The sequence below is a fragment of the Mandrillus leucophaeus genome, unplaced genomic scaffold (assembly GCF_000951045.1).
Source record: "Mandrillus leucophaeus isolate KB7577 unplaced genomic scaffold, Mleu.le_1.0 Scaffold795, whole genome shotgun sequence".
NCBI lineage: Eukaryota > Metazoa > Chordata > Mammalia > Primates > Cercopithecidae > Mandrillus > Mandrillus leucophaeus.
Window position 1 is genome coordinate 925,296 of NW_012108641.1, and position 25,088 is coordinate 950,383.

At 40.1% G+C, this 25,088-nt stretch overlaps 1 protein-coding gene and 1 pseudogene across 2 annotated transcripts in view; both read right to left on the bottom strand.

Annotated features, from left to right (window-relative positions):
- Nucleotides 1-6,424: 6,424 nt before the first annotated feature.
- Nucleotides 6,425-8,757, bottom strand: LOC105529952 (annotated as a pseudogene). Its single transcript, XR_001004587.1, has one exon. The product of XR_001004587.1 is annotated as a fibroblast growth factor 13 pseudogene (transcript).
- Nucleotides 8,758-14,615: 5,858 nt separating this feature from the next.
- The window catches only part of RAP1GDS1 (RAP1, GTP-GDP dissociation stimulator 1), a 143,405-nt gene continuing 132,932 nt past the window's right edge, over nt 14,616-25,088 (bottom strand). Inside the window, exons 11-13 of the mRNA XM_011967247.1 lie at nt 23,619-23,745; nt 20,886-21,014; nt 14,616-16,435 (exon numbers count right to left, since the gene is read on the bottom strand). Coding sequence (XP_011822637.1) covers nt 16,308-16,435; nt 20,886-21,014; nt 23,619-23,745 — 384 coding nt within the window. The 3' untranslated portion in view covers nt 14,616-16,307. The remainder of the gene's footprint in view (nt 16,436-20,885; nt 21,015-23,618; nt 23,746-25,088) is intronic.

The window sequence follows — 25,088 nt, forward strand, 5'->3', positions numbered from 1 at the left end:
CTGCTGCTTTCCTCCTCCCACCCTCCACTCTCAAGTAGACCCCAGTGTCTGTTGTTCCCTTCAATATTCATGAGTTCTCATCATTTAGCTCCCACTTATAAGTAAGAACATGTGGTATTTGGTTTTTTGAGATAACAAACTTTTTTTTTTTCATTTTTAAAAATTTCAACAGGTTTTTAAGGAAGAGGTGGTGTTTGGTTACATGAATAAGTTCTTTAGTGGTGATTTCTGAGATTTTGGTGCACCCATCTCCCGAGCAGTGTACGCTGGACCCAATGTGTAGTCTTATCTCTCACCTTGTTCCACCCTTTCCCTCCAAGTCCGCAAAGTCCATTGTATTATTCTTATGCCTTTGCATCCTCATAGCTCGCCTCCCACTTGTGAATGAAAACATACAATGTTTGGTTTTCCATTCCTGAGTTACTTCACTTAGAATAATGGTCTCCAATTTTATCCAGTTTGCTGCAAATGCCATCATTTCATTCCTCTTTATGGCTGAGTAGTATTTCATGGTATGTATGTTTACATACGTGTGTGTGTGTGTATGTCTATACACCACATTTTCTTTACTAATTGATGAGCATTTGAGCTGGTTTCATATTTTTGCAATTGTGGATTGTGCTGCTGTAAACATGCATGTGCAAGTATCTTTTTCATATACTGACTTCTTCTCCTCTGGGTAGATACCCAGGAATGGTAGATGTACTTTTACTTCTTTAAGGAATCGCCACACTGTTTTCCATAGTGGCATTAGTTTATTTACATTCCTACCAACAGTGTAAAAGTGTTCCCTTTTCACCATATCTATGCCAACATCTATTATTTTTTGATTATGGCCGTTCTTGCAGGAGTAACATGGTTTTTATTTGCATTTTCCTGATCATAGGTGATGAACATTTTTCCATATGCTTGTTGGCTATTTATATATCATCTTTTGAGAATTGTCTATTCATGTCCTTAGCCCACTTTTTGATCTTTTTTTTTTTTTTTTTTTTTCTTGCTGGTTTGTTTGAGTTCCCTGTAGATTCTGGATATTAGTCCTTTGTCAGGTGTATAAGTTATAAATATTTTCTTCCACTCTGTAAGTCATCTGTTTACTAATTATTTCTTTCACTGTGCAGAAGCTTTTTAGTTTAATTAACTTGCTTCTATTTGTCTCTATTTTTGTTGCATTTGCTTTTGGATTCTTGGTTATGAAGTCTTTCATACATAAGGACTCAAATAAACTTAAAGTAAAGTTGTAGAAAAAGATATTCCATGCAAATAGAAACCAAAAATGAGAGGGAATAGCTATCCTTATATCACACGAAACAAATTTTAAAGCAACAGCAGTTTAAAAAGACAAAGAAGGACATTGTATAATGATAAAAGGACTAGTCCCACAGGAAAATATCACAATCCTAGATACATATTCACCTAAAACTGGAGCTCCCAGATTTAGAAAACAATTCTTACTAGACCTAAGAAATGAGATAGACAGCAGCACAATAATACTGGGGGACTTCAGTACTCCACTGACAACACTGGACAGGTCATCAAGAAAGAAAGTCAACAAAGAAACAATGGACTTAAACTATACCCTAGAATAAATGAACTTAACAGATATTTACAGAACATTCTACACAACAACTGCAGAATATACATTCTGTTCATCAGCACATGGAACATTCTCCAAGATAGACCATATGACAGGCCAATAAACAAGTCTCAACAAATTTAAGAAAATCAGAATTATGACAAGTACTCTCTCAGACCACAGTAGAATAAAATTGGAAATCAACTCCAAAAGGAACCCTCAAAACCATGCAAATACATGGAAATTAAATAACCTGCTCCTGAACGACCATTGGGTCAACAATTAAATCAAGATGGAAATTTAAAAGTTATTTGAACTCGGCTAGGTGCGATGGCTCACGCCTGTAATCCCAGCACTTTGGGAGGCTGAGGCAGGCAGATCACAAGGTCAGGAGATCGAAACCATCCTGGCTAACACGGTGAAACCCTGTCTGTACAAAATACAAAACATTAGCCGGGTGTGGTGGTTGGTGCCTGTAGTCCCAGCTACTCAGGAGGCTGAGGCAGGAGAATGGCGTGAACCTGGGAGGTGGAGCTTGTAAGATCATGCCACTGCACTCCAGCCTGGGCAACAGAGTGAGACTCTGTCTCAAAAAACCAAAAAAAAAAGTTCTTTGAACTCAGTGATAATAGTGACATAACCTATCAAAATCTCTGGGATACAGCAGAGGTGGTGGGTGATAAGAGGAAAGTTCATAGCATTAAATGCTTATATCAAAAAATCTGAAAGAGCACAAATAGAAAATCCAAGGTCTCACCTCAAGGAGCTAGAGAAACAAGAACAAACCAAACCCCAACTCAGCAGAAGAAAGGAAATAACAAAGAGCCGGAACTAAATGAAAGTGAAACAAAAAAAATACAAAAGGTAAATGAAACAAAAAGCTGATTCTTTGAAAAGATGAATGAAGTTGATAGCCCATTAGTGATATTAACCATGAAAAGAAGAGAGAAGATCCAAATAAGCTCACTTAGAAATGAAACAGGAGATACTATAATCCACACCACAGAAATACAAAAGAAACATTCAAGGCTACCAAGAACACCTTTATGCACATAAACTAGAAAACCTAGAGGAGACAGGTAAATTTCTGGAAATATACAACCTACCTAGATTAAACCAGGAAGAAATAAAAACTCTGAACAGACCAATTACAAGCAGTGATATTGAAATGGTAAAAAAAGTTACCAAGAAAAAAAAAGTCCAGGACCAGACAGGTTCATAGCTGAATTCTATCAGACATTCAAAGATTGATTTGGTACCAATTCTATTGACACTATTTCAAAAGATGGAGAAACAGGGAATCCTCCCTAGGTCATTCTATGAAGCCAGTATCAACCCAATAGCAAAACCAGGAAAGGACATAACAAAAAAGGAAACTACAGACCAATATCCCTGATAAATGTAGATACAAAAGTCCTCAAGAAAATACTAGCTAACCAAATTCAACAGCATATCAGAAGGATAATCCAGCATGATCAAGTGCTTTTCATACCAGGGATGTGTTCTGCATCCCTGCATACTTAACATGTGCAAATCAGAAAGTGTGATACACCACATAAACAGAATTAAAAACAAAAATCACATGATCATCTCAATAGATGCAGAAAAAGCATTTGACAAAATCCAGCCTTGCTTTATGATTACAACCCTCAGCAAAATTGGCATGGAAGGGAAATACCTTAAGATAATAAAAGCCATCCATGACAAACCCACAGTCAACATTATACTGAATGGGAAAAAGTTAAAAGTATTCTTCCTGAGAACTGGAACAAGACAAGGATGCCTACTTTCAGTACTTCTATTCAACATAGTGCTAGAAATCCTAGCCAGAGCAATTAGGCAAGAGAAAGAAATAAACGGCATCCAAATTGGTAAAGAGGAAGCCACACTGTTGCTGTTTGCTGATGACATGATCATATAGAGAAAAAAGCCTTTCCAAGACAGGAAGAAGTCATGCCAGCACATGGAAGGGCTATGAGGTACACATGGGCACGCGGAAAGCTAAGGAGAAAGGCCATGAGCTAACCAAGCACACAACCATCCCCTCTGCCTTCTCTAAAAGCTCAAAGTCTCAAACTATCGGCAAAAGACTTCAGAAGTCTGAGAGAACACGGTTTTTCATAAGGATGATGGGGGTAGGGAATGGTTGTATCTGGGGCTATGCCCCATATGCTGGGCATGAGGGTATCCTGATGATTAATCCAGAGGATGTGTCAGGCAGGATTCCAGAAAGTTTAGGGGAGCAGAAAAATCTCTGAACCATTCTGGGGGATAATGTCTACTTTAGAGCAACATCTAGGAGCTGGCTGGCTCAGGGTATCTGATCTCTTTAAGTACAGTGCTTTACTTGGCAAGTGATAATTGGTCCCTGAGTCAGAACTCAGTGGCCTCAGAAAAGATGGAGGTCGAACAGAAATCCTGGGCTACCAATTCAGGAAACGGCCACCTACTTGACCAAACAAGGTGAGGACTCTTGTTGGCCAGGCCACACTCTGAGGACTTTAGGGAAAGTGTCATTGCCCTTGGTTCTAATAGTTGGCGTTTTTCTACTCTGGCTGCAGATCAGAATCACCTTTGGAGCTTTAAAAAAATTCAGATGCCCAGGCTCCAGCTCCGGGAATTTGATTCCCTAAGTGTTGGGAAAAGCACGCCTTGTTTTTTTTTTAAGACAAGGTCTTGCTCTGTCACCCAGTCTGGAGTGCAGTGGCATAATCACAGCTCACTGCAACCTCTACCTTTCAGGCTCAAGCAATCCGACCACCTCAACCTTTCACATAGCTGTGACTACAGGTGCACACCACCATGTCTGACTGATTTAAGCATACTTTTTAAAAAAAGTGGATCTGTTGTTGGTGTGCTCTGGGGACCCTGAGACAACACAATGATGTGTGAGTTTAGGAAGTGCCAAGGGGAGCACTGAGGCCTGGGGGGCTCAGTTTGTTTATGGAGCATCCCTTGTACTCATGGTTCAGCTGGAATAAGAACCTGCCCACCTGCCTATCTCGTCCTCAAGATCCTCTAGGCATCTCCAACCAAATGTGTCAAAGCCAACTCATTTTACAGGAACCCGCTTTCCTTTCTGTGTTCCTCCTTTTAACACCACCACCATCTTCTGCCCAGTCTTCTGCCCAGTCACCCAACTCAGATACTTCAGAATTATCTTCTTTTCCAATCTCTAGCCCCATAAAAGTATCCCAGACCATTCCTCTCTAAAAATCTTAGTTTAAGCATCAAAAATTGTGAAGTGTTTGAGATTTTACCCTCCTTGCAAGCTAACAAGTTAGCCTGTCACAGGTACATAGATGCTGAGAGAAGGCCTGAGACTCCTGGGTCAGACCAAAAGGACTTTATTATGCATGCACCTCTGGTAAAATGAATCTCATATTTGCAGTAGTTTCTCTTGCTTCCCAAGTCCCACAGGGAATAGTGACCCAGATGGATACTACACACACAGCAGGTTTATGACCCAGCAAAGGAACTCTGAGTTTAGGAAACCCCAGTCTCATAAAGGGGCCTGCAAGCGATCCTGACCAACCTTTGCCCCCGAGGGAGACCTTATCTTTATTTCTGTACAGTAAACATAAATGCCTGTCCCAGGGAGACACTGTCTCTATCTTACAAGGCTACTTGGTATGTAAACATCCTTGAAAAGGTAGTTAAAAAGACAAAAGCTGAAGCTGTCTTTCACAGAGGTATAGAAACACAAGACACTCATCAAGAACTGTCTCTCAACATTAGGAATTCATCACAATTACCTATTAATTTCCAGAAAGGAAATTAGCAGAAAGCTAGCCTGCCCCACCCTCATTAGTAATAATTCTGATTCTAGAACAAAACATAAAGCAAATATACACATCTTTTATGTAGAAACCTTGGTTTTTCCATTAATAATACAAAGTTAAAATAGCGAATGCCCACTCCCTGCCCCCGCCATCTCTGCTGCTCTATTTTCCCAGCCTTTTCTTTTGCTTCCACCCTTCCTTCCTATGTACCCTCTGCCCCAGGATGCCCAGAGCACCCAGTCACCTCTACAGAACCCCATAACTCTGTTCATGCCTTGGTTAAAGCCCTTACTTGTTTGCTCAATAGTCAGGTTCATGTTTATCTTCTTCCAACACAGTGCCTGACATAGTAAGTGTTCAGTAAATCTTTGGGTAGTGAGGAAGGCTGTTGAGTTAGAGAGTCAGGCTGTTTGGGGTATTTTTGAACTTTGAGGGTTAAAACTGGTAGCCCCAGTTGTTTAAATCCTTTGGATTCTGTTGTCATGAGTTCTGTGGCCATGGCCTTTAAGCAGAACAAATTGTCCTGGGGGAGATTTTGATACATTAACAACTAGCTTCATGAATCAAAATTTCATTCCATTTGAAATAATGGAAAACCCTGCTTGAGGGATTTCAACAGGCCGGTGTGTGTCTCCTGCCATCAGCATGAGGGTTCTCAGCATAGGGCTGCTACTCCAGCTCGTTGATGCTCCTGTGGGCCCAGGCTCTTTGTGCCTTTCTGCTCCACTGTCCTTAAGGTACAGGCCTTCATCCTCACGTTTCTACCTAATGGTTGCTAAAGGGCTGCTGTACTTCTTGGGTCCCTATCTGAGACAAGAAGGAGGGAAAAAAAGGAAAAGGTGAAGGGGCAAACAGTGTTTGTCCAGCAGGTCTTTTCCTTTCTATTCACTAAAGGATGCCATATCTGGGGATTTCTATAGAACTTTAGCACTAGCTTGGAAAGCTGGAAAATTGGACTATTTGAAGCTTGGCATACTAGTCCCTGAAGAAAATCGGGGTTCTGTTAATAAGGAGAGCTGGATATTGAAGAAATAATTTATATTTGCCACAAAGACATTTTTTTTAAAATGAATATAAAGAGTTTATTCGGTGCGTATTTGGGTATACAACAACAAATATTAAACAACTTATTTAAACTTTTTGTGCACAGGACAGAAAACTGCCTGTACATGCTATGTCCACTTTTGGAACACAGATTTTTAACAACTATTAATGCACAAATCTTACATATCATGCAACTCTATGCCAAGAACCCAACTTTCTTCCATGCAACAGATATGAAGATCTAAATGGAAACCTAGCTAAGTCTTAAACACTTTTCCAGTAGCAAGTATAATATATGTTGTTGAGGGAAAACCAGTCTTAACAATTCCTTGCACACAATATTCATATGCCAAATACAATGACAGGAGGACTCATACATATACAGGTAAGACATTTCTTGTTTTAACAACACAAAAGACAACATCACAGTTCCACAGTTCCCGTCTTTACACAAGAAGCCACAACAATAGTTTCACATGATACACAAATGGAATTAAGAGAAATCTACACTTGAGGATAATTTTTTGAAGATATCTTTACTGACTGGGGTTGACAATACAACTCAATTTCTACACACAAAGTACAGCACGATAACTTGACCAGAATACTACAAATCTAAAAAAAAAAAAAAAGAAAAAAAATTTGGTAAAATCACAAGAACACTGTTACCTTGAGCCTGAGAAGGCAATTCAGATTCAACCCTGAATTTGGTTGATTTGGATTAAGTGATGCAAAAAGTCAATAGAACCATTGAATTTCAGAAATCATAAAGTTGCACTATGCCAAAGAAAAGAGTACATGTGAATCAAGTGTAGATAGAAAACATAAAGCCAAGAAAACAACACAATTCACATAATTTTGTTTGCCCAGACAAAACATTTAAGCAGTTAATTTTGTTATGTTTTGTTTTGTTTGTTTTTGAAGAACAATTGTGGTCTTTGAAATTTTCTTGGTGGGAGAGCAAATTTTGATCAGCATTAGTGCTGTAAAATCTTTTTGGATTATCATCCCCAAAGTACAGGTGAGATCATGAGAAAATTTGGCAGTCCTTCTCCCAGATTTAGTTCACTGAAATGCTTGGCATTCTTTTGCACAAGCTCAATCTAAATAATGGGGCTTTAGTATGGATGATAAGAAGGTCTAATGGCAGATAGAATAGTGAACTCTGCCTGTTTGTTTGGTAAATGTCACTGACAAATTTGAACTTTTGGGCGAAGGACTGCTAGAAGAATTCAACAGCACCTGGAGGTAAGGTTCTGTTACAGAGCCCTTCTTTTGCCCTCACTGGCTACGTTGATTCATTTTGGCTCATGGATTTGCCTCCGTTCAGCACGCCAGAGACACTTCTGCTCTTGGTTGGGGTCCCGCTTCCAGATCGGGAGAACTCCGTGAGGTCGTGCAGTGATGGCTCCTTGTACATGGCCACTTTTAGTGGTTTGGGCAGAAAATGAGCTGCAGGCTTGTTCTTCTTCACATGGTTGCCTTTCATGATCTCTCCTTCTTTGTTCAGACCCAGATACCACCCTCGGCCTGACTGCTGCTGACGGTATATCATTGATGAATATGTCACATAATAATTTTCAAACACTGATTCTTTGAATTTGCACTCAGGTGTGAAAAGTTCCGAAGTGTACAAGGATCCCTCACTGTTCATTGCCAAGTACAGCTTGGTTTGAACTCCTTGGATAGCCACCACTCGCAGACCCACAGGGATGAGGTTAAACAGAGTGTAAGTGCTATCCTCATCTTTGGTGCCATCAATGGTTCCATCCGCCTGCAGCTGCAAGTGGTAGCCTTGTCGGCTGTATAGCTTGGTAACTATACCCTTAAGCTGAGGCTCTGGTCTTCTTCGGGGCCTCTTCTTGGAGCCGAAGAGTTTGACCCGGGAAAAGACATTTAACTTGTTTTTGTTGCAGCTGGTCTTGCCTTTGCTGGGGCTGCACTTGCAGGCGTTGGATTTCTCGCGCTCGCGAGCTTGCCTCTTCTGACGGATGAGCGAGCTGGCGATAGCCGCCGCCATGGCCACGACGCCCATCACCACCGCTTCTTTTGCTGCCCCTCTCTGGGTTCACCTCCTCCTCCTTCTCCGCTGCTTGTCCGCTGTCTCGCGACTTCGCCGCTTTGGTCTCCTTAGCCTGCGTTTGCCCGGGCTTCTCCGCACTCGGGCTTCAGCCAAGGAACGGCGGGAGGGCTCAGCCTGCCGTCCGAGCTCCTCCAGCGGCGGTCCGGCTCCCGCGCGGGCTGCTGGCTGCCTGGGTCGGAGTCGACGCCACAGCCCCGGGCCGGGATCGCGGGCGAGACTGGTAGGCGGAGGCAGCGCTGCGCGACTGCGTGCGGTCGGCCCCTACGCCCCAAGGACACTCCACAAAGACATTTTTAACACTTTTTGATACTATATTCTTTTTCAAATATGGCAGGGGTGTAGGAGTTCTGACATGTTTTTGGCTATGGGTTGGCCACCCCGAGCGAATGCAAGGTTTGGTAACTATTCCTCTGCCATTGTCATGCTCTAGCTCCTGGTCTATGTAACCCTTGTTGGCTTAAGTCATGGAGAATTATCTGGTCTTTCTGTGAGCCTGTTGGGGCTTACTCACTCGGGGTATATAGGGAACATACTGTTCTTTGGTACATGCTGTTGTTGAAACATTTAGGAGCAGAATGTTTCTTTTCACTGGAATCTTAGCTGGAATGGAGCAGAACTTCTAATTGTATGAGCCCTTTAAAATGAGGAGGCTCATTTCTGTGGGGTTGGCTACACAGAGGAAATTGTGGTTGATAGGTTAGCCTGGGAGGTTGGCAGGTAGAGTCGTGTTAGGAATTCTCCAAAGGGAGGCCTCCAAGAGCAGAGTGCAGTAAGTTTGGGTGAGCAGGGTTCCATATTGCATAAGATCCCCTGACACATGGGATAAAGAAGATGGTGAAGATGCCTTTGGCCTCAGGAGAAGCGCTACATTTCTGACCCAGCTAAGGGACTTTCTGAATTCCTGCAGTCACCACAAGCTACTGCCAGCCCCGTGAGAGGAGAGGGACAGGAGGGCCAGCACCAGCTCCCTCCTATCAGCAGGATGTGGTGAGTGCAGGCTTGGGCATGGCTTGCAGCTGTTTTCATGTTTCTGCCACTTGTCAGACTGCAGCTGTCACTGACTATCAGGATGGCAAGTCTTTTCTCTGGGGGCTAAAGGCAGTGCAAGTTTGTACAGGTCATAGAAATGACCGTCAGTCAAATATTTGGACCTCCTTTAAACATGGCCTTTCCCATAGTGCTGTTCTCTGTCCCTAAAAATCCATTTCCCTTTCTCCTGCTCTGGAAGCAGACAGCCTCTATCCACAGGGTCACAGATGCATAGGCTTCCAGGGGCTATGCAGTTTAGCTGAATGACCAGGTGGGGATCTAATCCGGTAGAGAGACGTATTCTGTCCCAAGGAGGCCCCAGCCACATGCTCTTCTCCTGAAATGTAGAGTCCCTGGTTGCCAGATCTCCTCATTTTAAAAGAAAAGCCAGAGAAATGGATTTTTATTCAAAATCACTTAAATTATAAATGTTTAAAGCTATTCATCTTTTCTCCTTTTCTTCTTCCTTTTTGTAAAAAAAAAAATACCAAGCTGGGTGTGGTGGCTCACGCCTGTAATCCCAGCACTTTGGGAGGCTGAGGTGGGCGGATCACGAGGTCAGGAGATCAAGACCATCCTGGCTAACATGGTGAAAGCTCGTCTCTACTAAAAATACAAAAAATTAGCTGGGCGTGGTGGCAGGTACCCATAGTTCCAGGTACTTGGGAGGCTGAGGCAGGAGAATGGTGTGAACCCGGGAGGCAGAGCTTGCAGTGAGCTGAGATGGCACCACTGCACTCCAGCCAGGGTGACAGAACAAGACTCCGTCTCAAAAAAACCCAAAAATAACCATGTGGCCCAAACAAAACACATGCGAGGGCCCCTAGTTTGCCATCCCTAGTCTATAGAGGAAGAAACGGGTTGGCCAGGTGATAGAATCATGAAGAGCATGAAGAGTGTTTCATGATGACTCTTTTGGAAGAAAAGGCTCTCCACTCCTTCCCTCCCCTCTCCATGTGAGTGCTGCCTGGAGAGTGTTTATCAGCTTGGAAGAAATCAGTGGTGGTTCACAGGTTTGGTTAGAGGTGCAAATATGTTGCTAGCAGTTGATGGCAGTGCTAAGAGGCAATTAGACTCCAATTAGCTAAACATCAGTTCCATAGGTACTTGTAGGTGTGCTCTATACCTCTTCTGATACACTCTGGACCCACTCTGATACATTTGGTAACGGGCGGGTGGTAGATGTTGAGTGGATATAAGTGATGTAACGCTTGGTTGCCCACCAGGAGGTGCTGTTGTGGGTTCCCTTGGGAGAGTGGGGAGGGCTTGGCTGGAGTAGAGTGTTAAAGAGGTGACGAAAAGTAAGGGTGCATCAGGAAGGGTTGCACAGAGGCTGGGCAGGGCAGTGCAGCTCTGCCACACTGAGGAATTGATCAGGATCCCTGAGGAAGAAAGGACTGGGGCCTTCGATTTAACAATTAGGGGCAGAAAATAGACGGACTGGCAAGTCAGATAGGTTTTAGTTGAGGAACTACCCTAGCACCTGAAAACACACACAACCTAGCATTTGGGGTTTGTTTTTTTAAAACTAGAATATATCTTGAATGTCTAGATGCAGGAAAAGGTTAAGTAAGATTCTGGTACAGCCATATAATTAAAGAATATGGGATTATGGTGACTCATGCCTATAATTCTAGCACTTTGGGAGGATCGCTTGAGTCTGGGAATTCAAGGCTAGCCCGGGCAACAAAGCGAGACTTCATCTCTGCAACATTAAAAAAATAAAAACAAAAAAAAGCAGCCTGGCATAGTGGTGATGCCTGTGGTCCCAGTTACTAGGGAGGCTGAGGTGTATCAGTTGAGCCCAGAAGGTTGTGGCTGTGGTCAGCCAAGATTGCACCACTACACTCCAGCCTGGGCAAGACCCCGTCTCAAAACCACAAAGAACACAACAAAGAACAAAATATATGCAGCCATTAAAAAAGAGGTTTATAAAAACTTGAGTTCTTAGTAACGTGAGAAATTCTTAAGTCGGGGGAAAAAAGGATATAGCTACACATGGCACAATGCTTCAACCATGTAAAATACACACTGGCCAAATGCTGTGGGAAAGCATGCCAGAACATCATTCTGAAGCTTTGCGTCAGACGTTAGGCACAGGTACAACAAAGCATGCTTTCTATGAACTAACTGTCAGATCATATTATAACACAAATGCCAAGCTGTTTTCTTATTAACAGGAAATGAATTTTTGTCAGATGGTTTTCTCAGGTCAGTGAACATCTTGTTCTCACTTGTGGCTTAGGGGAAGTCGCTGCGTTTCACAATCGTGATAGGGTAACAAGAGGACAAGAAATAGGCAAGTGGGAAGCAGAGGACTTAATAGTTATTACTTTGGGATATGATGTATCTACATGGACACTCTGCTGTGTTACTTCCTCTAACTTCTGCTGGGTACTAGGGGATGAGGCTGTGTGGGTGAAAAGAGCAGAATATGATTCATTAACACGTCTTCTACTTTTCTTACCTACACAAAAAAGGAAGTCATGGTAGGAGAAGCATGGTGGAGAGTGGGTTGCATTCTGGAAACTTGAGAAAAGGGAGGGTGGGGCAACGGAACTGTCTACCGATAGTTGGCTTTAACTGAAATTAGGAACTATTTTGGGTTCCTCCAAAGATGAGTCTGAAGTCAAAGCTCCTCTGGTTAATATTTTCTCATATCATCTTATAATTGTATTCAATCATCCCTTCCTTCCTAAGTTCTAAGTGTTTTAGGCATCTGTCTGATGTGCCTATGCTAGACATAAAGGAACTAAGCACCAACATGCTGAGCAGAACCTCCCTGAAGGGAGGTCAAGGTCAGAGGTGCTGACCTTCTCTGGGCTTCCTGCTGGTAGACCAGAGAAGACCACCAGATCAAGAGAGCAAAGGTCAGAAGAACCGCAGGCAGCAGTACCTACCTGGCTTAAGTTTGATTTGATACTTTGGTTCCAATATATAAAAATGAATTGTCATCATATTAAGTTCCTGTTCAGTGTTATAAATAGGAGACAGATGTGTATTGTCCATTTTCAAAGTGTTAGACAGAATCTCTGTGGCTACAGCTAAAAAGCTCAATTTCATTAAAAGTTTTTTTTAATTTTTATTTTGGGACGGAGTCTCCCTCTGTCATCCAGGCTGGAGTGCAGTGGCACAATCTCGGCCCACTGCAACCTCCACTTTCCAGGTTCAAGCGATTCTCCTGTCCCAGACTCCCAAGTAGATGGGATTACAGGCGTGAGTCGTTTTGTTTCTACATTACAAACTATTAATAGGTATACTATTTTCTGTTTGAGGGTTGTTTTTTGAATCCTTTTAGTTGGGAATCCTGCAGCAGTGAGAGAGGAGTATACAGGTTAGGCCCTAAGATATCACAATTCCATCTCACCTTGTCTTGAATGTCTAAAAGTTTCAATTGTCATGAAAATCCTAAGGGAAGTAGGGATTATTAAACTTGTCCTATTGAGAATCAGGCCCAAAGAGTTTAAGTTTACTTGGCTATGGTCACACAGCTGGTATGTAACAGACCCAGGATATGACTATAGATAAGACAGTACTCTTCGCACTGTATCACCCTTTTAAAGTACGTAACACTTGAGTCGGACACACCTATAAAACATACGCCTATAATCCCAACACTTTGGGAGGCCGAGGCAGGTGGATCACTTGAGGTCAGGAGTTCAAGACCAGCCTGGTCAACGTGGTGAAACCCTGTCTCCACTAAAAATACAAAAGTTAACCAGGCGTCAGGGCGCACGCCTGTAATCCCAGCTACTTGGTAGACTGGGACAGGAGAATCGCTTGAACCTGGAAATCAGAGGTTGCAGTGAGCCGAGATTGTGCCACTGCACTCCAGCCTGGACAACAGAGCGAAGTTACATGGCATATTATTTATATGTATGTACGTATGTAGGCAAAGTTAGAGATCACACCTGTGAAAAAAGACCTCAGTTTTCCTGGCTACAGCTATAGATTCATCCCAAATATTATTACATGCTTTTTAATAGACACTTGTATAATATAAATGTTATAGTGTCCTAATGTTAACTGGCTTTTAAGCTTACTGATTCCAGTAACAGCTGGATACAAAGGGTAATGCTCACCTAAGTAAATGTCTTAATATCTAGATATCCTCACCCAGTATGTTCAAGAGAATTAGATAATAAGCCTCCTAATTATACCAAAGAGCATTTCTTTTTGAATTCTTCACATGTAGCATTTTTCAGAACCCTTCAGACTAATGCTTGCATATGAGAACTGCATTCTATTCCATTCAATAAATCATTTTAGATGAAAAAGTTTTCTTCTGTGTCTCCATTCTTATCAGACAGTAGGCTCAAAACATGTTTTTTTTAATCAAGGAAAACACTGGATTATGGGCTAGTGTTTGCTTTGAGCACAATGAGGTTACAGTCTAGTCGGGTGGGTTGACATGACTCCAAGTTGCTAACAGGGCTGGGGGAAAAGGGGTATTCTAGTGCATTGCACTCAGGCATCTTCTTTGCTTGAATTCCTGCGCTTTTCATCTATGTTCTAGTACTGGCTCAAGATGGACAGTTAGAGCTTTGTTGTGCTATTCTTTCCTCCCGTCGTCTCCCTTGGAATGTACTCTTAGTGGGTAGCAAACTAACTTAATAGTGGTCTCCAGGACTAAGATTTAGTAGGAGATAAGGGAGAGTACAGTCTATAGACTCTCCCATCCACTGCAATGGCACATCAGTGTACCATATAATTTGGTAGCCCCCATCGCAGCCTTCTGGTCTTTCTATACAATGATGAGTACTCTGAATTGCACTTTATTTTGTTGGAGATGGGAGTTCCTAGCATATTAGCAAATTGATGGCTGGTAGCTGGCCTAGATGGTAACTTCTCTCACGTCTATGATTTTAGGATGCTTTTGTTAAAATTTTTTCCCTAAAGTCAGACAAACTATCAAATCTCAAACTCTCTATCAGTCAGTCAGTCTATCTTTCTGGAATTAGTTCAGGCAGTCTGGAAACTTCATGGACGCAGGATTCATTCATTCAGTCAACAAATATTTGTTGAACATCAATAGCAAGCCCTATTCTAAGAGTTGGAAATATAGATAAAATATACGAAAAAAACCAAATGATGCCATTATAGCTTCATATACTATTTATTAAGTTATTAATATGAACAGTTATGCAACATGACAGATGTCTCTCAAAGCCTATAATAAAATATAGTCCGCTATCCAGCCCAGGAGAAAGACAAATAATATCATTCTTATAGTAAGTGTAGCATAAGTACTCACGACAGTCCCTTATTTGGACATCAAAGGGAACAATCAGTCAGGATTCTTTACCTCCATTAGAATTTTACCTTTCTTGGATTATAGCTGTTTTAGAGTCAAAAGTCCAACTTAGATCACCCACAGAGATGTGTAGTATCACATGTTGGAGAGGAAGGAGCTCTTGTCACCTCCGTGGCAGCCCTTTCTACTGTCCTGCAGTCCTTCTATATCGAAGCCCATCTTGCCTTTAGGCCAGTAGTGGTCAAATTTGGGTATGGGGAGAAGGCAGGTGGGTCACAGGGAGGTTTTCATTAATTTACAAAGATTGTGTTTCAAAGCTCTAAAAACCCATTTGGTGGTGGCAGTGGCAGTGAAGAGTACACTATATTTCGCCAACGGGGTCTTCTCATCTCTTGAGTCTTGGCTTTTTCATATCCTTTAAAATTGCTGCAGTTCTCAGTGGGAAAGTGGAGGTGGGAAACTAACAGCGATTGGTATGAGGCCATCTGCAGAATAAACTGGACTGGCTACTATGGCTTTTATAACCTGCTTTCCTTTCTTTAGTCTAGACAAACTTATTTCTTCATCTTTCCACCTACGTCCTGCTAGTTCTAACAAGATTTAAAAGGACCATGGAAGATAAAACTTCTCACTTTCTAGCTGAATGATGAAAAACAGCAAAAAAAATCCATTCTTCAATAAACTATACTCAATTGTCTCTGTTGAAAACAAACAAGTGCCAAATGACTTTTAAAGACAAGTGCTGGATAATGCTGATTAACTGGTAGAAGTAGTTCCTGAGTGAAACAGCAGATGTATCGGAATCTAAAATACAGGCAAAACCCAATAGTGATTCTTCAACCCCTTAGTTTCACACTGAAAACTACAAATGTTTTTCAATATCAGGCTATTGATAATAGTCAATTAAATATGGAATCAGAAACCTCAGAAAGTCTTGCCAAGTTTGTGGCAGTTTCAATAGTCTACAAAGGAAAAAGGAGAAACAATAGGTTAAAGAGTAAGGGCATTGGAATTTTATTTAACTCTAGGTACCATGGGTTTGACATTAGTAGGAAAGACTAATGAATAAGCAGCCATACAGCTTTTTTGGTCACTGTGCTTCCCAAGCACCAAAAAATGGAGCTATTTTTCCAATTCAGTTTCATCTTTAATATGCTGGACAGATCCTGCTGCATTCTTTGTTTCTAGTTTACCAGTACATCATTATGTAGTTTACTGCATGTGTGGAGCAAGTCATTATGTAGTACCAAGTTTACATCATCATAGGACTACAACATGCACATTCTACTTAATGTAGCTCAAGCAACAGGGATACAAGAGAACAGTTATGGGTGGAGACTTGCCTTTGACAAAGTCATGATCACACTAACTATGGGTTTAGAAATCTTATTAGGGAGGTACCTACAGCAGTTCTTCAACTGGTATTAGACCATTACATGCATGCACAAGTGGTATGGTAGAGAATGAAGCGGAAGAAGCCGCTGGATGGAGGACAGAGGGGAAATTAGAGGTGGGATGATGCCGTGTATCGGGCAGTTCTCAGCTTTCCACAGTAAGTCTCTGCTCTGTGAGAGAGGCCTGCTGGGCAACACTTTTGTTCTCATGACTGCGAAGTTTGGATACGACATCTAGAAAAGCCAAATCCTGTACTTCCTTGTGTAGAGATTCTGGAAGACAAAAAAAAAAAAAAAACAAAAAACAAAACAAAAAACAGATATGATTCTGTTAGGTTGTTCTAATATTATTATACAATCTATCCAAAACATATACCCAAAATGTTTATTTTGGCAAGACTAAGCTATAAAACTAGAAACAACTCTGGAAAAAGACATAGCAGTAGCCTAGCAATGTCTTTCTTAGGAAGGTATTATAATAAAAAAAATAATTAAAACTTCTTTTTTTTTTTAAATTAAAAGAAAAAAGTTTAAAGATGGGACCTTGCTCCTAAATCTCCAAAACAATCTTGAAAATGAACAAAGCTGGAGTTCTCATACTAACTGATTTCAAAACTTACTACAAAGCTATAATAATCAAAATAGTGGGGTACTGGTATAAACTCCTACAACTTGGGCCAGGCATGGTGGCTCATGCCTGTTATCCCAGCACTTTGGGAGGCCAAGGTGGGTGGATCACCTGAGGTCAGGAGTTTGAGACCAGCCTGACCAACATGCAGAAACCCCGTTTCTACTAAAAATACAAAATTAGCTGGGCATGGTGGTGCATGCCTGTAGTCCCAGCTACTCAGGAGGCTGAGGCAGGAGAATCGCTTGAACCTGAGAGGCAGAGGTTACAGTGAGCCGAGATCACGCCATTGCACTCCCACCTGGGCAACAAGAGCGAACCTCCATCTCAAAAAACCAAAACTCTTACAACTCAACAATAACAACAACAACAACAACAACAACAAACCCTTCAATTCTAAAAATGGGCAAAGACTTGAATAGACATTTCTCCAAAGAAGATATACAAATGGCCCACAAACACATGAAAAGATTCCCATCAGTAATCATTAGGGAAATGCAAATAAAAACCACAGTAAGATGCCACCTCACACTCATAAGTTTGGCCATTACTAAAACACAGCAAATATTGATGAGGATGTTGAGAAATTATAATCCATGTGTACTGCTGGTAGAAATGTACAATGGTCCAGCCACTGTGAAAAAGAGTATGAGACTATTTAATAAAAACAGTATTTAATCAAAAAATTAAACATTGAATGATCATATGATCTAGCAATTCCACTTCTGAGTATATACCAAAAATAATTAAAAGCAGAGACTCAGAGATATTTGTATACCAATGTTCACAGCAGCATTATTCACAAAAACCAAAAGGTGGAAATGGCCCAAATGTCCATGAATTGATGAATGGATAAACAAAATGTGATATATACATATGATGGAAAATTATTCAGCTTTAAAAGGAAATGAAATTCTGACATGTGCTACAATGCAGATCAGCCTTAAAGACCTAAGTGAAATAAGCTAGACAAAAAAGGACAAAAGTTGATTATTCCACATATATGTGGTGCCTAGAGTTGTCAAATGATGGAGACACAAAATAAATGGTGATTGCCAGAGGCTGTGGGGAGGGGTAAATGGGGAGTTATTGGTCAATGAGTACAGAGTTTCGGTTTGGGAAAATGAAGGTGGTTCTGGAGATGGATGCTGGTGGTCATTGCACAGCAACGTTCTTAACGCCATTAAACTATATACTTAAAAAAGGTTAAAACAGTAAATTTTATGTTTTGTATATTTTACCACAATTCTAAAAATGCCTAAACAAATGGAAAAGACTCAAAGTCTCTGCAAGGAAATAGAAGATATAAAGAAGCAGCAAATGGAAATTTTTGAACTAAAATATATAACTGAAATAAAAATAGGTTCAACATCAGAATAGAGGGGACAAGGAAAGTAATCAGAGAACTTCCAAGATAAAACAATAGAAATTCCTCAGTCTGTACAACAGAAAGAAAATAATCTGGGGGTAAAAAAGAACAAAACCTCAGGGGCCTACAAGACTATAATTAAAGATCTCACATCAGTGTCATCAGAGGTCTGGAAAGAGTGGACAGAATGGGGCTGAAAAGTACCTGAAGAAGTAACAGTCAAAACTTCCCAATTTAGCAAAAGACATAAACCTATCAATTTAAGAAGCTGAGCAAACTCAAACAGGATAAACCCAAAGAAATTCACGCCAAGACACATCATAGTCAAACTTCTGAATACTAAACGCAAAGTAAGTCCTGAGAGACAAAAATGACACGTTTCCTACAGGGGAAAAAAACACACATAGGAACACAGCGGATTTCTCATCAGAAACCAGGGAGGCTAGAAAAAAGTGGCACAATAGTTTTCAAGTAAAGAAAGAAAAGAACTGTGAATCCAGAATCCTATACCCATTTTCTCTCATTTGAGAATGTCATTTCCCTTTCATTACGAAAGAAAAAAATTTTTTTTTGCTAAAAATTTGTTGCTAGCAGTATGGCTAAAGGAAGTTCTCTAAACAGAAAGGGAATGATATAACAAAAATAAGAAATCTAAAAATGTGAGTAAATACAATAGGCTTCCCTTCTCTTTCAAAGAGTTTTCTGAAATATGTTTGGTGGTTGAAAGAAAAGTTGTAACACTGTCTAATGTGATTCTAATATATGTGGAAGAAATATTTAAGAATGATATATATGAGAGGCTTGGCGTGGTGGCTCACACCTGTAATCCCAGCACTTTGGGAGGCCAAGGCAGGTAGATCACCTGAGGTCAGGAGTTCAAGACCAGCCTGGGCAACAGAGTGCCCGCCTCTACTAAAAATACAAAAATGAGCCAGGTGTGATGTGGCAGGCATCTGTAATCCCAGCTACTCGGGAGACTGAGGCATGAGAATCACTTGAACCCTGGAGGCGGAAGTTGCAGTGTGCCAAGATCACGCCACTGCACTCCAGCCTAGGCAACAGAGCAAGATTCTGTCACCAAAAAAAAAAAAAAATATATATATATATATACACACATATATATACATATATATATATATATATGTATGAGGAAGAATAAATGTAAATGACTAAAAAATGTTTAACCCATAGGAAGTCAGAAATAAAGAACAGTGAGCCGAGATCATCGTACTCCGGCCTGGGCAACAGAGTGAGACTCTGTCTCAAAAAAAAAAAAGAAAAGAAAGAAGAAATGGGACAAACAGAAAACAAAAATAAGATTGCACACTTGAGCCATATCAGTCATCCCATTAAATGTAAATGGTCTAAATACACAAAAGGGACTGGTAGAGTAGATTAGAAAATGATACAACTTTGGGCTGCATACAAGAAACTCACTTCAAATACAATACAGCAGACTGAAACTAAAAGAGTGGGAAAAGATCATGTGAATGTTATTCAAAAGAAAATAGGATGGCTTCCTGTAGTGGCACATGAAAGAAAATAAAATAGTAATAATAATAAAAAGCAGAAGTAGCTATGTTAAAGTCAGATAAAGTTGATGAGAGCAAAGCAAAATACCAGAGAGAGGTACATTATATAATGATAAAATGGTCAATCCCTCAAGAAAGCACAGCAATCCTAAAGGTGTAGGTACCTAACAACAGAGCTGAAAATTATGTTAAGCAAAAATGGACAGAACAGAAAGGAGAAATAGGCAAATCTACAATTATAGCGGGAAACTTCAACACCCTTCTCTCGACAATTGACAGAACAATTAACTGGAAAACTAGCAAGAATACAGGAAACTTGACACTAGTACCAACAGAATCAAATTCACATTTATACAACAGTACCCAATAACTGCACAATACACACTCTTTTCAAGTGTCCACAGAACATATACTAAGATATGCCAATGTCCATAGAAGATATACCAATGATTTCTTGAACAATTTTTTTTTTTTTTTGACACCGAGTCTTGCTCTGTTGCCTAGGCTGGAGTAGTGGCAGAATCTCTCGGCTGCAACCTCTGCCTCCTGGGTTCAAGCGATTCTCTTGCCTCAGCCTCCTGAGTAGCTGGGACTACAGGCGTGTGCCACCACTCCCGGCTAATTTTTGTATTTTTAGTAGAGACAGGGTTTCACCATGTTGGCCAGGCTGGTCTCAAACTCCTGGCCTCAAGTGATCCACCACCTCAGCTTCCCAAAGTGCTGGGATTACAGGCATAAGCCACTGTGCCTGGCCTCCTAAACAAATTCCTTAGTTAATATTATGGCATACAAAATCAGAACCTGTGCTTGCTATAAAATAACATTTTAGGGTTCATGAGACTTACTGATTTTGCAATACTGAATGTTATCTAGATTCACTATATGATACTTTCTATTGTAGTAAGAATCTTTTGGGAATATCTTAAGTGAAAAGTAATTCTATCTATTATACAGTTGGATGGCTAGAAAATACCAATGTAGTGTATATTTCAAGACAGCTAGAAGAGATTTTCAATGTTATCACCATAAAGAAATGAGTGGTTACAGTAACAGGGGAAAAAAGAAATCTTATAACCTCCATAAACTAATTTCTAATGGCTTTAAAACCCAAAGCCATCATCTACTATTACTCCATGTTTAATATTTAATGTGAACCATATGTTTATGGACATCAGATGACAGAAGAATACTTACCAGATCCCATAAGAGCACATATCAGGACCATGGAATTATATTTGATTTCAGGAGCACTTCTCTCATCTGCTAGCAGTCTATGTAAAATCTGTACAAGTTTAGCACTTTCTAGATCTTTCTCAGCAGTGCCTACAAAATAAAACAAAGTGTAAGTTATATCTACTGTGTATGAACCCAGTACCCTCAGGATAAACGCTGCTTCCTTTTCCAGAAATTGACCATATGAAACCTTCCAAATGGAACTGATAAATAATAATGACCCAGAAAAATAATATTAAATTCAGACCACGTGAAAAGAATAAACAGAACTAGATTTCAGTAGACATTTCAGGTGTTTGAGCTTAATATTTAATACTAACACATTTCTTTTAATATGAGACAATTAAACTTTTTATTATGGAAAATGTTAAACACATGCAAAATCAGAAAAGATGGTATAATAATATACATTATGCACTTATCACCTTAAAGAATTATGGCCAATCTGTCTCATTCACCTACTTTCAACCATCTCAAATTATTTTGGAGCGAATCCTATAAATCACATAATTTCCTCCACAAGTAAAAGATAAGGACTCAATGCAATGTCAATCAAAATCCTAGCAAGATTTTCTATAGAAAATAGACAACCTTACACTAAAACTTATATGGAAAGCCACAGGCCCTAAAATAGCTAAAACAATCTTGATAAAGAAGAATAAAGTGTGAGAAAGTCCTCTATCCAGTATTAAGGCTTACTCTATAGCTACAGTAATCAAGATAGCATATTATTGGTGGCAACATAGACACTTACGTCGAAGGCACTGAATAGTAGAAGACCCAGAAATAGACTCACATATATACACTCAACTGACTTTTGATAATGGTACAAAATCAGTTCAGTGGAGGAAAGAAAGCTTTTCAACAAAAGGTGCTAGTACAATTAGACATCCATGGGACAAAGAAAATGAACCCTAACCTAAACCTCATACCTTACACCGATATTAACTCAAAATGGATTACAGACTTAAATGTAAAATATAGAACTATAAACTTTTAGAATATATAAAGAACTCTCAAAACTCAATAGTCAAAACAAAACAAAACAAAAAAAACCAAAACAGGGTAAAAGACAAAAATCGGCATTTCACCAAAGAATATACAGTTGACCCTTGAACAACATAGGTTTGAACTGTGTGGGTTCACTTATACCTGGATTTTCTTCTCTTCTGCCATCCCTGAGAGAGCAAGACTAAGCCCCTTCTTCTGTTCTTCCCCTTCCTCAGCCTACTCAATGTGAAGACAAGGATCAAGACCTTCTTGATAATCCACTTCTATTTAATAAACAGTAAATATATTTTCTCTTCCCTATGATTTTCTTAACATTTTCTTTTCTCTAGATTTATTATAAGAATATAGTATATAATATACAAAATATGTGTTCACTGACTGTTATTGGTAAGGCTTCCAGTCAACAATAGACCATTCAAGGAGAAGGATATCCTATACACCTTGACTTGATCATTACACACTCTATGCACATAAAAAAATACATGAGTGTTTCCTCTTCCTGGAACTGGGGTTGGAGGGTCCATTCGCCCCAGTGTGAGAATTATGGATATAAGTCATCAGTGGGAATTAAGAGGCTATCAGTTAACAGTATTTATCCAAATGGCTTTGAATTGGATAGGACATCCCTACTAAGTGTAAAGTCCTCTTTGTGTAAAGCAGCCTTAGGCTTTAACCACAGGCCATGTGACTCTATTATACCATCCCTGGCTGACTGTCTTGGGTTGGCTCCTAAGCCATCTAGTTGATGCTATTCATAAACCAGATGCCTATGAATTAGCTTCTCATGATGAATTCTGCCCATTAGAAATGCTATGTTAGGGCCGGGCATGGTGGATCACGCCTGTAATCCCAGTACTCTGGGAGGCTGAAGTGGGTGAATTACCTCAGGTCAGGAGTTTAAGACCAGCCTGGCCAACATGGTGAAACCCCGTCTCTATGAAACATACAAAAATTAGCCAGGCGCAGTGGTGCATGCCTGTAATCCCAGCTACTCGGGAGGCTGAGGCACGAGAATTGCTTGAACCCAGGACACGGAGGTTGCAGTGAGCTGAGATTGCGTCACTGCACTCCAGCCTGGGTGACAAAGCAAGATTGTCCCAAACAAACAAACAAACAAACAAAAAATGCTATGTTAAACTGAAACTAATGAAATTATTTAGCCTCTGCTTTGGGGGAGTTCTGAATGCAAAACACACAGAAGAGTAACACAGAAGATAAGACATTAGAGTAAGGCAATGCTACCAAGCAACAGAAGTCACGGTGATGAAGAAGAACAGCAAGAAAGAATTGGTAGTAGAGAGAATGAGCAGAGATGGAAGAGAAAGCCTGGGTCACGGGGAGAGTAGCAGACTCTTCATATGCTGTCGTATTCTAAATATTGTTTGGTTTCTCTGTGAAGCCTGCTGAAAATGTTTTCTCTATTCTCTAAGCGGCTGTAACTTGAGACATTATTTAAAAGTTAAACTTATCTTAACGCATTGCCCTAAAAATGTTACCAAAAACACAGCCAAAGGGGACAGCTGTAACAACCTATACGGAATGATTTCCATAGATTCAGAGAATGGTATAGACACTAGTAAAATGCTTCCAGTCAAGGTTCTGTCTGACTTCAACTCCACTTCTATGCTTCCTTTCATCCAAGATAAAAATAGAAGAAAATAAGTTTGTCACTGGGGTACTTACCCAATTCTAAAGCTGCTATTAATGCCAAAGCAACAAGGGCTTCATTCTGCATTATTACATGTTCACTAGTTGCCATGGTAACTAAATGCTTGATGCCACCACTCTGCACAATGGTTTTAATTACATCCTACAATAAATAAATATCAGAGAATTATAAACGTTAATTTTAAACATTAGGAACATGCATTAAAATCAGTCAACTCATTGTTGAGTGGTTTTGTGACAGTGTCCTGTATGAATCATTTGATTTAATCATAGTTTTTTCTCCACAGAAGGAAAAAGCTTTTAGCTTTAAATACATTCATCAAAAGATGACAACTTAAATTGCCTAAGTAGAAAAGACCACTGCCGTTCATATTTAAAAAAACAGAAGGCTTAGAAGCTACCAAAGCCAAAGAAGTAAAAGTGCCATCGCCTCAAATGTTGACCTACCTTGGGATCGACAAACAAGAATAAAACTTGGAATTTAAAAAAGTTCTCGGCTGGGCATGGTGGCTCAGGACGTAATCCTAGTGCTTTAGAAGGCCAAAACAGGAGGATCACTTGAGACCAGCCTGGCAACACAGTGAGACCCCATCTCTACAAAAAATAAAAAAATTAGCTAGGCATGGTGGTACACATTTGCAGTCCCAGCTACTCAGGGCGCTGAGGTGGGAGACTGCTTGAGCCAGGGAGCTCAAGGCTGCAGTGAACTATGATTACGCCACTGCACTCCAGCCTGGGTGAGAGTAAGACCCTGCCTCTTAAAAAAAAAAAAAAAAAAAAAAAAAAAAGTTACTTTTAAATTTTCATGATAGTGCCAGGTAGTTGTTCTGCAGATGTTCCAGGGTAAAGTACTTTTTACCCCTTGATTTAATCTTACAAATATGAAAACTGAATTACATGCAAAAGGACGGAGCAGAACTTAAAATTCTCCATCTGCCTTCATTTCTCATGGTGCTTAGAGCTCTGTCTTCTCTCCATGGCAGAGGAGACATCAAGCTCTGGATTCAATAAATTCCACTGACTGAGCACATTATTGAACCTCTCTTATCTCAGTAATATCTCCATGTCACTGGAATGATGTAAGTATATATCTCATAGGTTTTTGTTATTACAAAGTTATTACACAAAAGACATATAAGACCATCTGGCAAAAGTTAGATGGAAAAAAACAATGTCCACCTTTATTTCTAGTACCCATTTTGGTCTTCATTCCACTGAGGGTTCCATTGTCTTAGAAATCTTGAACTAAATCTGATGTAGTGGGAGGTCTCAATAATATAAATATTTTAAAAATAATTTTCTCTATTTTCACATTTTTAATAATTTGAAGGTCTGGATATTTTAAAAAAGCAGCCTCTGAGTCAGCTTCACAATTAATTGTATTTTTCAAATTTTTCAAATTTGCTAAAATATTTTTAGCAAATATTTTTCAAATTTGCTAAAATATTTTTAGCAAATATTTTTCAAATTTGCTAAAATATTTTT